Raw genomic sequence first — 15216 nt, forward strand, 5'->3', positions numbered from 1 at the left:
AACAGCTGCCTCTTGGCCAGAAGTAAAAGGTGTGGTCTTTGCCTGAGAAGGGAAAGGTAGAGAGAGGAAGAGGACCATCAAATGTAACAGAAGATATGGTCCAAGATCCAATTTGCAACATACAAAGTCTTAAAATAAAATTTGTAAATAAAATAAATCACCTTTAGAAGATGTTTCCTTAAATCTAAAATATATAATCAACTAAATAGATGCAAAACAGTTAAAGAAAGGAGGTAAACAAGGTTAAAACAACTCTTAAAATGTTCTTTGAATATTGCTTTATCTGAAGTTAGGCTTCCCAAAAAAATATCTTCCAAATTAGAGAAGAGCTTTCTCTCTCTCTCTCTTTCTCTCCCCCTCTCTCTTCCTCTTCTCTTGCATTTCTCTCTACAGTTTCTTCTGCAATTATCTTCGATAATTGCAAATTCCTTTCCAATGGCTGCTGATGCTGGAAACTTGGGTTTTCGGTCCCCGAAATCCAACAATGATGAGCAGCTGGTAAAGTATTTCGGCTTCTCACTAAAAGCACAAGTGCCGGCAGTTATTCCAAAAGTCCAAAGAGTTTTCGCTCTCTTTTTCCAGACCTTTTTTGGTATATTTTTTGCTTCTTTTGACTCGAAAACTTGCAACTATTTTATGGTCTTTGTTTTTAGAATTATTTCTTAGGATATTGTGGAACCGCTGACTCCTGACTCATATTCCTGTGGTTCGTTTTTTAATCACTTTAGGGGAAAAAAAATAACCCTTTGGCCAAAGCTGCTTCTCTTTTTTTATACAAGAAATTCCAATTTTTGCTTTTTTTGCGGGTTAAGTTTTGGGTCTTTTATTGTCTTCACGACCACAGAGATTGGCTTCAATAAGGAGAAGAGTCAGAAGAATCGAATTTAGTTTTTAGGGCCGAATTTTATGATTATTGAGCCCCCAGAAATCGCACCAGATACTGGACAGAGAGATCCCTAGTATATATATGGATGGATGGTTATCCATCCATCCGTCCATCCATCCATCTGTGTATCCGTCCCTTTCTCAATTCTTTAGATTGAGGAGTTTGGCTCGTTGGAACCTTAAGTTTCGGTTTCTGTTATTTTCATTTTTGCGTGAGCCAATTATGCGTTTTGTATTTTGTATTTCGTATTTCGTTCGTTTTGTGGTTTGTGCCTTGTCGGCAGCAGCAAATCTTTGCTTTTCTTCCATTGTAATTAAGGAAACGTGACTTTTTGTCAGATTTCATCAAATCTCTTTCGTTGGACTCCGAGAATTGGGATTGTTATTCCAACTTATTGTTGTCCGCCGTCTGAAATGTCTGTCCGTTAATTTGGTGTCTCTCTCACGTTGGTTGTACTTTTGATTTGATGAGATTTGATTTGATTTGATTTGCTTTGATTTGCGGAAATCATCTCGTAGATTTCAGGCAAGCTGAAATTAGCCATTAACTGGCGAGAGTGAGACCCTTAAGATCTCTAAAGAAGTGTTGACTTTCCAAGTGGAGTTCGTGATATCTTAAGGTATTTGCTAGGAAGTTGAGTGATTCACAAAAGTTAAGACTTTAAGACAATGAATCACTATAACTATATTCGGGAATATAACCATAATATATATAACCATGTTACAAAATAAATTGTGGTAAGAAACCACAGCTTAGAAACCCCACAAGTCTAAATTGATTCGTCTGGTGATGTGAGTATAAGAAACATAGGAAGATGAAAGGTAGTATCTATAACTTTATAGATATTTTATCTAGTATATACTTAAGGGTATTTGTTTGCTAAATTTCTATTCCAACACTTCCTTCGACTTTTCCCTGACTCTTTTTTTTTTGTGTTGTGGAAAACACTGCACTTTGAGTTGAAACTCGTGTTGTTGAATTGTTGAGAAGTTTGGAATCTCGGCTACATTTTCAGTCAGTCGGTTGCGGTGTTTTTTTTTCTTTTTTTCTGTTGCTTTGTTGTCGGTTTGTTTTTTCGTTGTTGTTAGTTGTTGTTTTTTTTTCGCTGAGAAAAAGACAAGAGAGGTCACATTTGATAGTCTGAACAAAAATCTTGTCGACGTCTCGAGACGCTCTTGTATCTTGCTCTAAGTATATGTATGCTCTTATATAGGTGGATGTTGGAGAAGAATGGGTGATAGCAGACAACAAGGGAGAGCGGAGAAAAAAGAGAGAGAGAGATGAAGAGGGAGAAAGACAGAAAAAAAGAGATAGATAGAGAAGGCGGCAAACAAAATGCCTTCGTTAAGCGCTAGAAATGGTTTTAGGCCTTGTTGTTTTTGTTTTTTTCAAACTATTTTTTGTTTGTTTCCTATTTTTTTTTTTCGTTGCCCATTTTGTTTTTGTGAGCGGAGAAAAATGTTATAAAAATGTAATTACCCGATGATGAATGGATTAACTACAAAAGAGTGAGTAGCCTGCATTGCTCGGGGTTACGGATGAGGATGGTAGTGGGGTAAGGGTAACTTTTATTTTTTGGGATAGAAACGGTAACTGTTTGGAATTTTGTTTTGGAAGAATAAAATAATTAAAAATTTAGATACCCTTACTAACCTGGTTTGAAGTTAATTTAATATTTTATTTAATTTATCTATAAATAAAAGGTTAAAGATTTTGAAAATTTCTCTATAAGTCTTAACTAATTCAAGTAATACATAAAATATTAGTGAGGTTTTACTGTATTTTCAAGTATATCTAAGAATTCGTTGAGAAAGGCCTAAGTAACTCATTCATTCCTAACTCATGATACACTCTCTATGATACCAAAATATTTCTGGCTGATGAATTAAAATATATGGGTTTTTAACTTCGATTTTCTAGTATGATCAATAAAGTATAAAGAAAAGTTGAAATTTTTATCAACTCCTCTATAATTCCCAATTATTTCTAGTATCTTTATAATTCCCAAGTAGTTCTAGAGACTCCAGCTTCCTGTTTTCCTCATAAAGTATATATCATACCCCTATAGTAATATTTTCCTATATAACAAACTGCCCCACACTTTCCATATACCCTTTCAAACTGAAGTGCAACTCGTGGCATGCACCTAGCTTCTATCTAAAAAAAGAAAAATCCCCCTGCCCCTCACGATTCCCTACGGATGTCGAAGTCGATGTTTGAGGTCCGCAGTCTGATGTCTGATGTCTGATGTCCGTTGTCTGATGTCTGATGTCCGACGACTGACTGATCTGACTGGGAGCGGGTAATTGATGCATGAGATTAGTTTTGGGGGCCCCAAGTACGTGGAAAATCCATAAGCAACGCTCGTTCGCTGCGAGTCGGTTGGCGAGACAAACGTTTTAATGACCGTTCCCCCCCTGGAAAAGTGGGTCAGCAGCGCCAGAAAAACGGGAGTTGTGGTGGAATTGTGAATAATAGATAAAAAGTACAGTGTAGCAATGCTAATGACTCACCTTGAGTATGCACCTGCCCACGGGTTCGTTCTCAGCTACGGAAACATTGTAGAAACTCTGGTCGAAGATCGGTTCGTTGTCGTTAACATCGTGAATGGTCACCAGAACGGTGGCAGTGGATGTGAGCGGTGGGACTCCACCATCCTTGGCAATAACAGTGAGCTGAGGCACTGGCTCCGTCTCGCAATCGATGTGGGATCGTGTGGTAATCAGTCCCGTCTGTGGATCAATCTGGAACCACTGGGCATGGGTCTCGGGTGTCTCAGCCAGGGAATAGCTGATAGCGGAATTCAAACCCTCATCCCGATCGTGGGCGAGAACCTGAAGAACGGATGTCCCGGGATCAGCCACCTCCATGACATTGGCATGATACAAATCCTGCTCGAACTCTGGGGGATTATCATTGACGTCGGTGATTCGCAGAAAGATGGACTTTGAGGCATGCAACGGCGGTGTACCCTTATCGGTGGCCACCACACTCAGGGTGTAATTGGAGACCATCTCTCTGTCCAGCGGCAGATTCACAATGACCAAGTAAATGCTATTGTCCCTGGTGGTCAATGCAAAGTGACCATCTCCTCCGTTCAACGAGACATTCACATTGGCATATTCCGCCTTCGAGTCGGGATCATGCACCGATATCCTGGCCACAAACTCACCCGGCTGTGCCGACTCTGAGATCTTTGGGGATGCATCGTCGCTCAGGAAAATCACATTTATTGTTGGCTGATTGTCGTTGACATCGGTGACCCGTATGGAAACGAAGGCCGTCGTCTCCAGCGGCTGCTCGCCATGATCTTTGGCCACCACGACGAGTTCGTGAAGTTCCTTGGTCTCGAAATCCAGTGGCTTATTGATGAAGATGGCTCCCGATCGAGGATCAATGCGAAACATTTGCTCCTTATCGCTTTGCCTCCTATTGATGGCATATTCCACGAGACCATTTTCATCGGCATCCGTATCGGAGGCATAAACCTGAAGGACACTTGTGCCCACAGTGGCATTCTCGGGGACTGTGGCAAAGTATCGACTCTGATTGAAGATCGGTTGATTGTCATTCACATCCTGAATAGTTATGTTCACAGTCATAAAACCCCGCAATGGAGGACTGCCCCCGTCCAGGGCTTCAATGAGGAGACTATAACCCGGCGTGGTTTCCCTGTCCAGGAAACCGCTGATCTGCAAATCCAAATACAAAACACCATCCCGTTCCCGGTGCGACGAAAGCCTGAAGGCATCATTTACATTACCCGACACAATATTGTACTTTTGGGTGTTGTAGGGTTCCAGGTCGAGATCCCTGGCTGGGAGCAGAGTCCTCTTCACCTCCCTGGGTGTGTTCTCTGGGAACTCTATGTGCATCGAGGGTTGCAGGAACGTGGGAGCGTTGTCATTCTCATCCTTGACCGTGACCACCACTCGGATATTCTGGCCACTCAGGGGAATGGCCACCAGACTGTAGGATGCCCTCGTTTCCCTGTCCAGCTTGACCTTGGTGCGTATCTCCCCCGTGGATTGATCTATGGCCAGATCTGTCTCCACTCCCGTTTCGGCCACAATGATGTACGGTGGCCCACTGTCGATGCCATCAAAGTCACCTATATACCCGATCTGATGATCCACGGGCACTCCCTCGGACACCTCCAGTCTCCTCTCCCGCTCCTTATCACTGGAGGCGGCCTGAGAGGATCCCAGGAGCAGGACCAAGACCAGCAGGAGACAGCTCCTCAGCATGTGAGAGGGATGCAGGGCAGGTGGCGATGCTTTCGATTTAATATCAATGCCTGAACGTCTCCGGCATCGGTGGAACATTGTAAAGTCCTTGGTGTTACTATGATGGTCGTCTCCCGCGGCTCTTCTCTTCGTTTCTCTGGCGGCTGTTTTCATGATTGTGTTGGTGGATCCACACGGAGGTGGATTTTTGGTTAGGAAACTCTTTAGGAGCTAAGAGCACCCTTGACAGCGATTGCCTTCTTCCAGCAGGGCCATGGTAAAGCTGAAATGGGGAATGGAATAAGGATTAGGATTAGTTTTAAGATGTTTATTTATAGTTTATAAAGAGTATTTATATAGAAAATAGTAAAAGATACATATAGTAGCTTCACTTTACAATTGCAAATACATTATATTATAATTCTAAGGCATTTAGTGTAATACTACTACTAAAACACACTCATTCTTTAGAAGTTCTAAACTATTTTAAAACTAAAATTCAATGATAAATTCTAAATCACTTTATAAATGGTCTTTTTGAACTATTCTCTTCCACTTTTAAATCCATTTTTCAACTAAAATGTTGAACGAAGCTCTCAAGTTTCTTCTACCTTTCAACACCTTTCCCAAACTAACATTTTCCCCTTTATTTTATGCCAGTGTAATATTGACAAATGTGCTAGACATAATCACCGCCCACAGGCTAGGAGCTTTAAGAACTGAAGAAAAGCGAAAGAAAACTCCCAGAGAGACAGAGAGAAAAACCAGCTAATAGACTGATAACTGCCCCAATGCGCTTAACGTTTCCCGATGATGCGACTGAGAATGAGGATGAGGATGAGGATGCCGGAATGGTTTGGAGCTTACGCATGGTGGAGGCATTTCCATTTGGCCATTTGGGGGGAATTTGAAATGCTAATAGACGGGGCCACAAGAGATCAGGAATGAAGACAAAAGAGACCCAAGATGCGAGACCATGTCGGGGTTCTACCTGCGTGCGAAAGGTTCAAAGGCTAAAAGGGTCTTGCGTTTTGCTTTTTAGGCCTCTCTTGGTTTTATACTGGTTTTTTGTTTGGGATCTTTGGGTGAAATATGGCTGGCACACACACTCACACACATTCTAAGGGGAGAAATCGAAGAGATTCGTGGCTTTGTGGATTCAGAACTAATGCCATGTGGCTGCTGGCTGTGGAATTGGAATCGAAATTGGACTCGGACTCGGACTCGAAGCAATTCGTGGCAAACAATTTAGTTAACAAGACCATGACTAACACTTTTTTTGTGTGTATTATTGTTGAGTGGCCAAAAAAACAGAAAAACATTTGTGTTTCCACTGCAATTCTCGAACGAAATAGATTTTTCTCGCGCGATAAGATGTCGAGGGGAAACTATATAAAAATTATGATTATTATTTTGGGAATGCCTTAGAAATTTCTGTGGCTTCGTGATCAGATAAAGATCTTTTAAGGTCTTGGGAACTCGTCCCAGATGATCCTGCAATTAAAACCGAATTAATGAGTCTTTTTGGTGGAAACGAAGTCATCAAACTAAGGGGAGTTGTAAGAGTGACGGATTGAAGTTGATCTTAAGATCTCTCTTTCTGCGGAGAAATTAGCAAGCCTTTCATGTGTCCATCATGAGATGCCGCCTGCCATTAGGCCGCCTAATAACTTTATAATGATCATGTCCCTTCCTGGAAGAGATGCCATGACATGGGGCGTAATTTAATAAACTGCAACGGAGCTTTTCCTGAACTCTGTGATACGCAAATTACCCAGCAGCAGCAGGAGGAGTAGAGCACACAGATGTGGATGCGGAAATGTCAGTTTGATTTGCACTTGTCATAAGTTTAGATGAACTGCTAATACCCAAACACATTAGAAAGCACATTTCCCGATCCCTCCGATCTCTGGCGCCCCAATGCTGGACAGCTCCCATCCCGTCCAGCAGATCGGACGAGCAGTCCGGCTTTGAGTGCCAGCTGGCGGTCGCGTTCACCTTGCGTGTGGCTGCACCTGAAGATTGGAACCGATGGACCCACGGGATCTCAGGGATGAGACCAGAGGGAGCTCAGACACAGCGAGAAAAGGAGTTTGAGAAGGTATTAATATTATTTTGAATTATGTTAGGGGTTTGTTTTGGAAGGAAAAGTATTAAAACTAAGGGAAAATGATGCAGAATTAAGGAACAAATATGAATAATCAATGAAATTATTACCACAATTATTAGTACTTTAAAAATAAGGTACTAAAAGCTTGAAAAATTATATATAGTTATTTTTGTGCATTAAAATCAAGGAAAATGATGTAATATATATATCTATAAGAATATTGCTTCCAATATATCCTATAATCATAAAGTTCAAGAGGATAAACCAAGTATAAAATATTGCTAAAACAATATATTCTGTAATCCCAATAAGAACCCCTTCCAATAATGAACTTTCCAGTTAACTATTTCTTCCCGTGTAATGAACAGTGTGCTCTCCCCCTCCCTCTCTGGAAAGGCGTATCATCTTGGGGTTCTGTGCACTCTGCCGGCATCTAATATCGAATGACAAAGTTGTAATTATATTTGTGGTTCCAGTTCGTTTGCCCGAGAGTTTCTTGGGAGTTACCAACCATTTCAAGAGTTGCCATTCCAGGCTTTTTTTTTTGGCCATTAAAAATTATGCTTTTTCCCGGGAGAATTTCGTTTGTTTTTACGAGCGCACAAAAGATCGTAAAACTGTACCAACAAAAAATACAAAAAACATGGAAAAAAAAGAAGGAAAAAATGAAAAATCTGAAACAAAAAAACAGAGCGGCATCAATAAAATCTAGTTAATAGCAAATAAAGCCAATAACAAATACCCATAATCCCGTCGAGGAGCGGTCGTATAAAACGGATACTATCATAACAATAACAGCGTAAACTTTACAGCGCAACTAATTAGGCTAAAAAAAGAATACAAAAAATACGGAAATATGGGTAGGAGAAAATCAAAGGATTAAGGAGAGAGGAATATGATTCCAAGTCCATAAGATCATTACTTCTTGCATTTAATGATTGCTGTATTAAGCTACTGTTTTGTCTGCGAAAATAAATCTAGATTTAGGTTGTATTTTTAATGAGCGAATGTATAGATATATTTTGTCAATTGTTTCTATTTAGAATCAGTTACAAATTCAGAGTAAAAGTCAAATAAAGAAGGTAGAAGGCAAGCCTTTTAAATCAACAAATTCTGGTGCAAAACTGGGCCAGTGGATCTTCCCAGGGTCCAGAGAATAAAGCCAAGTCGGTAGCCGGAAAAAGTGTTTAGTTAACGCTTAATCACTGACCAAACACAAAACTACAAGCTCTCATAGAGAGCACCCATTAACATGGACATTAACACATGTATCTCATAGATTTTCTACTCAAACAATTAAGCAAAAAAAAGAAAAAAAGAGAACTACAAGTCGAAGAAGAAAATCAACTTCGAGTCGTAGTTGTAGTTGTTGCTGCTCGTGATTTAACTGCAAATTATGCAAAAATTGTTGTCTAAAACCAGAGGCTAAGTAGGTGGTAAGTAGACGCTTTAGAGCGTGTTTAATTAAATGTTGAGTAATTTATGAAAAACTGGCGGGGAGTCGGTCGCTCGGTTAGTCTGCCAGCCAATAAGTTACTTCTAATGACTTTCTAATTGTCCAGACAAGGCGAAACTTTAATTGTTTGCATATTAATCGAATTCATTTAGATGCAAATCCGACAAGAGGAGATCCGCGGAAGTCAGCCAAGCATGTTGCAAGAGCTGCGAAAGCGTGAAGCAAAAGCACGAAATAGTAGCTCACTTTTCTGCTAGGAAAAGTGCGAAAATGCAAGTGAAACTGAGGTATTTTTTTTTTCATTTTCATTTCATTTTTGTTTCGGTTTCCATTTCGAATTTACTGCATGTTTCCAGGGGGAGATTATTTTCACTTTTTTTTGTTGTTAAGCAAGGCCCTTGCTTGACCAGTGGAGTCGGAACACTTGACAGAACATCCTCGATTCTGGTCTGGGGAATGGCTCATAATGAGCGCTAATTAGTGGCAACTGACACAGAGATGAGAAGATGATGTGTTGTATGTTTAGTTTAATATCTTATCGCAGCCTCGACAGCGGCAAGACATGTCGGCGAGAGGTGTCGTCGAGTTGCAAATATGAGAAATACGCTCACGTTAGAGATTGTTAAAGAAAAAATATAAAAAATGTAAAAGAAGAAATGAACAGAACCAGAAAATTTTAGATAAATATTTAAGAGATATTTGTATATAAATATTAAACTATATAATAAGGTTTTACTTTAGTTAGTTCCTCTAAATTCCAACTTTAAACACTCTTCCACAAACTTTAAAGATATTTTTAGCTTATCTCCGCACACCGGAAGCCTAGTCTAACGATTCAGAATTTAAACTGAGACCCTGACGCGTTTTGTTTGGGTAGCAAAAAGCATTTAGCAATAATTGTCATCGCCAAATGTGTGTTTTTGGCCATTGTTTGGCGCGTTTTATGGTCGCCATAAAGGCAGCTTCTAAAGATCAGCATGTGGCTCTTCTCCAAGCTAATCCCCTCTCTTTGCTGAGGGGAGCAGGGGAAATGGTTCATTAACCCATGACAGCACCCGCCCCTTGTCATAAAACACAAGCTACATATAGATACATACATACATTTCTCAATCAGCATCCGATTTTGATTATCAGACGAAAATGTAGAACGTTCCGTTGCCGCTTATCTCGAGACTAAAATAACGAACGAACGAACCAATAAAACAATTCGAATTATATTAGCCAACGTGTTTATGGCCCAGACCTCAAGAATTCGGACCTAAATATATAAGAGTGAGTCTTTGGATTATCTGGTATCAAATATCCATGAAATGCTCTTGTTTAAGATTTCTTAAATTATTATCTTTCTTAGATCTACGAGAATTTGCAATTCAAATGATCCATTTAATATTTTAAAGGATTTTTAATGTAGTTTAATTACAGAATATCAATGCTTTAGTTTAGATATTTTCTTTTTACAAAATTAAATATTTAGGTTTTGTATTATTAAGTGTAAAGATATTTTAAATTAATTTAGTAATCGATTTTTAAAGTCTATAAAAATTCAAAAATTAATCCACACCAAATAAGTTACCTGTCAAAATATTTCCTCACCTTTTTATTAATATTATTTTTTCTCCTGCTAAAATCAATCATTTGCTTATTATTATTTTTATATCCATAGAGGGCAGTATAATTTCATTTAGAAGCATTGAAAGTAGTGAAGAAATCATTTCCGACCCTATAAAGCATATATATTCTTGATCAGCATCAACAGCCGAGTCGATCTGACATGCTAGCTCAAAAAAAGTTTTTCGAATTTTTTTAAAAATTTTAGAAGGCTAAAATTTAAATTTTTAGAATGTTGACAAAATTTGGAATTTTGTAAATTTTAAAACTGAATACGCAGATTTGTTAAACTTATAAAAACTAACATAAAACAGTTTTCCGATTGTAAATTAATGAATTTTTGACTGAGTTACGATAAACTTGCTGTGCAAGGCTATATATTATATTTACTATTTAAATATCGGTTCCCCCAAGTTAGTTTCCTTTCTTGTTAATACTTTAAAGAATTCTCCTACTTTTCAACCTTAAAAAACTTGTCTAACTTCTGTTTAACCCCTTAGTGTAGAGTATATGGTATTAATTAAATCATTTTTGATTCTGATTAATGTATTTTTAGAAGACTTTCTGATTCCGTTTCTATTGATTGATCTGATTGATGACATTTCGAATTTAATCTCGTCTTAATGACACGTTAACCCGTGCAATATCGTCAGGGAGCCGGCACATGTGGGCCATAAAAGCAAATCTCTCCACTGAATCGGTATTTGAAATCTTATTCTAATGCTCGAATTAAGTTTGTTTATGGTTTAACAAATATTTATGCCCAGCTGGCATGAATCTGTGGTGGAATCTCGTGGAAGTCACAACCAGTTTCATTCGCAAAGAAGTGTCTTCATCTTCAGCGATGAACATATTCGCCGACTAATCACAGGCCGAGTCACATTCGAGAGCGAAAGACTCTTCAACAAAGAAATTAGCGCTAGGCACAATCCCCTCCCCCCCTCCCTCCATCAACTTGGAGGAGCGGGTGTTTTTTACGGCAGGTGCGTGACTTTTTCCACCATCCCTGCATCCCCTTTTCCCTTGCCTCAATGCCTCTGTCTAATGTAATTTTCCCGACCGGCCGGCTGTGTGTGTGGTCCGCTGTCTCTGATGGCTTTTCCTCAGCGAAAAATAGATTAAAGCGTAATCTTTGTTTGCACAGCGAAGCACAGAGAGCAAAGCAATTAGTGTCTAGGAAATGGGGAGCAAAAAGGGGGGAGAAAGCCCACTGGACTTGAAGCAATTTAAAGCGCATTAAACTGCGTTTTGCAAGTTTGTGTCCTAAGTCTTTCGTTTGCCATGACGCCCGCATGGAACACCTGCCGCCAAGATAATAGAATCAACACACACGCACATGCAGACCCGTTAGGTCTGAGATAAAGCAAATATTCAGAAGAGAGAAAAGGAAAATGTGGAAATGAAAATTATATTCCATTTCTCTTCCCTGTTCTCGGCTCAACTTTGAACTCGCCAGCCAGATCTCTTTTGTTCGGATGCCGAAACCCGAAATACCGAAACCCATGTTAGAAGGAAGTGTAAATTAAGGGCCATAAAAACTGGCCCTAATGTCCGAGACTATATTTGGCTTTTAGCAGCATGAAAATTGAATAGGAAGCAAGACTGGAGTTGGAGTTTCGTAATAACGCACAGAAAATTTAATTGGAATGGCATTAAAAACACAGAGCACGCCCCTCTTACGAAAACTTCCTTCTACCGAAAATTGTCAATTATAAAATAGTTTAATGTGGATACAGAGAGGGAAATTAAGCAGTTGATTTGGGAATATATATTTTTGAAATTTATTAACTAGGATAATTATTAAAGCGATTTTCAGAGAATTAATGGAAGGATCTCCTTGGAAAAATATATTTCTAATAGTTAAATTGGGCTACAAAAAGCAAAAAAAAAAAAAAAGGAAATCATCATCTATAATTAAACTATATTAATCCTTTATAATCATTATAACATTTTTAAGTGCTTTATTTTTTCATTCCTATTGACTTCCTACCATATATATTTCCGTGTGTATTTATTTAGTATTGTTAGCGTTGCCTGCTCTTTTTTTGTGAAGTTTTTCCAGGAATCACAGCTGGGCGACACTTTGCGCATTTCCATTCCCTTCACGTGTCGCTCTCCGTCCTATCGACAGAGATTAGAGATCGATCGAACCTCAATCGTTGTCGCTGGGCGACGTGTAAAACAGGTAGAAGAAAAATCCGAATCCCAATGCCATTCCCAATACACACAACACCAACGCCAACGACGACTCTAACACCGACTCTATTTGTTTTTCCACATTTTCCCTGAGAGCACAGAACACAACAACAAATACAAATACAAATACAAAAAAAGAGCAAGGTGAAGATGGAAAAAAAGAAGAGGAAAACTTGGCCCGGGAAATAGAATAACAAAGTGGAAGGCCAAGAACGAAACAGAGAAAGAAAGAGAGAGGCAACAGATAAAGCAGCATTCATGAGGAGACTCAAAGTGTGTGTATTTTCCGCTGCTTCCATCCTTTCCCCCCCTTGTCTCCTCAGTTTCTACCTTCGATTTCGATTACCAATTTGACTATTTTCAAGTTGTTTTCGCTCCTGTTTCTCCTCTGAATAAGAAAGAACAAAAATTGTAAAAGAAAAACATCTAATTAGGCCCGAGAGTCTAAGCGGCCGCGCCTTTCCAAATTCTAAATGTTTACTTTAAGCTTCTTTTCTGTTTCGGTTAATTTGTGAAGGGCTTTATTCGCTTTCCTCTTTATATTTTCACAAGTTTTGTAGTATTGTGTTGTCTTCTAAGTAGTTTTCTTCGGTAGCGGTGTTTTAAACATTAAGTAAGCTTGCTTTAGAACTTTTGGTGCTGAATTTACTCTAGTATTTTCTGGGTTGCAGAAGGTTTTTAGTACAAAATATTTAATTTTTATACTTTTGGAATTTTTCGTAGTATATTTTCAAGATTTCTGGCAACTTTTAGGAATGATTTTGGGTAATAAAATCTTTTTGATACTTTTTCTTAGTTAACTTGGTTATATTTTATTTATATTCAGTTTCTAACTAGTTTTATTTATTTTCAATAATTTATTAAACTGTTGTTCAAATCTTTAGTTCTATATATTTTTAGACTTCTTAAGTATAACATAAACATGTGTTTTGTTGGAGTTTATGACTATTTACTTCGTCTAAGGGTTATTATTCTTATTATGTTACATTTCAAGCTCTTAACTTTCAATACTTAAGATGTAAACTATGTATTTGATTCTGAAAATTGAGCTTGTGTATTTATTTTATAATATTTTAATTAATATTCTGTCTTTAGGCATTAGTATTTCTTATTTTTAATTATGTAACCTATTTGCGAGATCTTCATCTATTTTTGTAAACTATTTCTGTACTTATAAAAGGGCTATTACAACTTTTGAAGTATAATTTTTAACTTTAATTTAATATTTCCGATATAAATAAACAAATGCTTTGTATTAAGTTTTTTTTTAAGTTCTAAGATCTTGTGCAGCTTTATTATTTATTTCTAAAGTATCACGACTCAATTGCCAGATTTTTTCTCCCGCTATAAGTTGGCTTAAACCCTTCAAGCTCTTCATAATTTCTCTCTTACAATTATGACCATTTAGGTGACAGTATTGTCCCCGTTAAATGTTGGCTTATATATGTATATATATATTTTTGGGTGGTACTTTTTCATCTTTTTCTCTTACATTTTGTGGCCGCTTCTGCTGCTGCTGTGTGTTTGCTGCTTTTTAGCTGCTAAAATGCTGCGAAGCTGCGGCTGTTTGCTGCTGCTGCCAATATTTTTCACCAAAGGCGGCAACAACAACAACAACAACAAGAAGAAGGCGCAAAACCCGCTGCCACAACACACAATGTTGTTGTTGTTGGTGTTGTTGTTATTGGTGTTGTTGTTGATGTTGTTGGTGTTGTTGTTATTGTTGTTGTTGGTAGTATCTCCGCCACACGGCCGAAGCGAGCCAAAAAGAACTCGTTTGACTTGTTGAACAATATTTCTTTTTTTTGTATTTCGCCTTTTACTCGGTTGTATTTCCACTGCTCTTGCTCCGGCTGCTGCTGTTTCTTTGCCCGCTTATATAGGATTTTCTTTTGTAACAAAACACTTGATATTTTCTTTGTGGAAATGCAATTTTAATTCTTATTCGAAATGCACAAAAAACTTTGGCCAGATTTCTGCCCGGCCAACTTTTCACACGAACACGCGGCGAAAGACGCGAAAAAGTAGGCAGCGGCAACGACGACGAAAACAAAATAAAAACGCGGCGAAGAATCGATTTTTGAGGCAATATATATATATTGTATTGAATATTTCCTAGGAGATTTCCTTAATTTGTCTGCACTTCACTGGGGTTTTTCACTCTCCACTCCTTTCTTCTTCGTATATATTGATTATAGGGAAATATATTTATATATATATATAGCCAGATTTTGTATTGAAACTCCAGAATTCCGACGGCGACACGAGGAGAACGCGACTGAGAAACGAATTTTCTCCGCTCGCTGCGATTCTCCAATGTGACTGCGACGAAAACACACGACAGACTGAAGACTGAGGACCAGAGACCGGAGACTGGAACTCTCAAGGCTCTCGCTCTCTCGTGCTGCAGAAGTGGCAAGGTAAAAAACAGATATTACCTGAAATTCACCACGAAACCCACCTGTGGTCAAGAGATTGCTGTAATGAAGATGGCGAGCCACGCGAAGAATCGCTTAGAGAGGTGAGTTTAGTTATTCTTCTCCCCAGAGTGGTTTGGTAGGTTCCAGAGAGGGGGAGAGAACCACCACAGAGAGAGAGAGAGAGAGGTCCAAGAATTTTAAAAGGTGCACACACAATACACAAAATAAAATCGACGACAGGTCCACAATTAGCCTCCAAAGAAGAGAGTGGAGAGCATGGAATCTCATCTCTCCGCTGGAGAGAGATTCGAGCC

At 38.7% G+C, this 15216-nt stretch overlaps 1 protein-coding gene across 1 annotated transcript in view; it reads right to left on the reverse strand.

Moving 5' to 3' along the window:
- The window catches only part of ds (dachsous cadherin-related 1), a 78398-nt gene extending 63541 nt beyond the window's left edge, over positions 1-14857 (reverse strand). Inside the window, exons 1-2 of the mRNA XM_086830502.1 lie at positions 13975-14857; positions 3400-5395 (exon numbers count right to left, since the gene is read on the reverse strand). Of these exons, the coding sequence (XP_086686628.1) occupies positions 3400-5286 (1887 nt within the window). The 5' untranslated portion in view covers positions 5287-5395; positions 13975-14857. The remainder of the gene's footprint in view (positions 1-3399; positions 5396-13974) is intronic.
- Between the last annotated feature and the right edge of the window lie 359 nt (positions 14858-15216).

Source organism: Drosophila serrata, unplaced genomic scaffold, assembly GCF_035046125.1.
Source record: "Drosophila serrata isolate PLE 108 unplaced genomic scaffold, ASM3504612v1 contig_240, whole genome shotgun sequence".
Lineage (NCBI taxonomy): Eukaryota > Metazoa > Arthropoda > Insecta > Diptera > Drosophilidae > Drosophila > Drosophila serrata.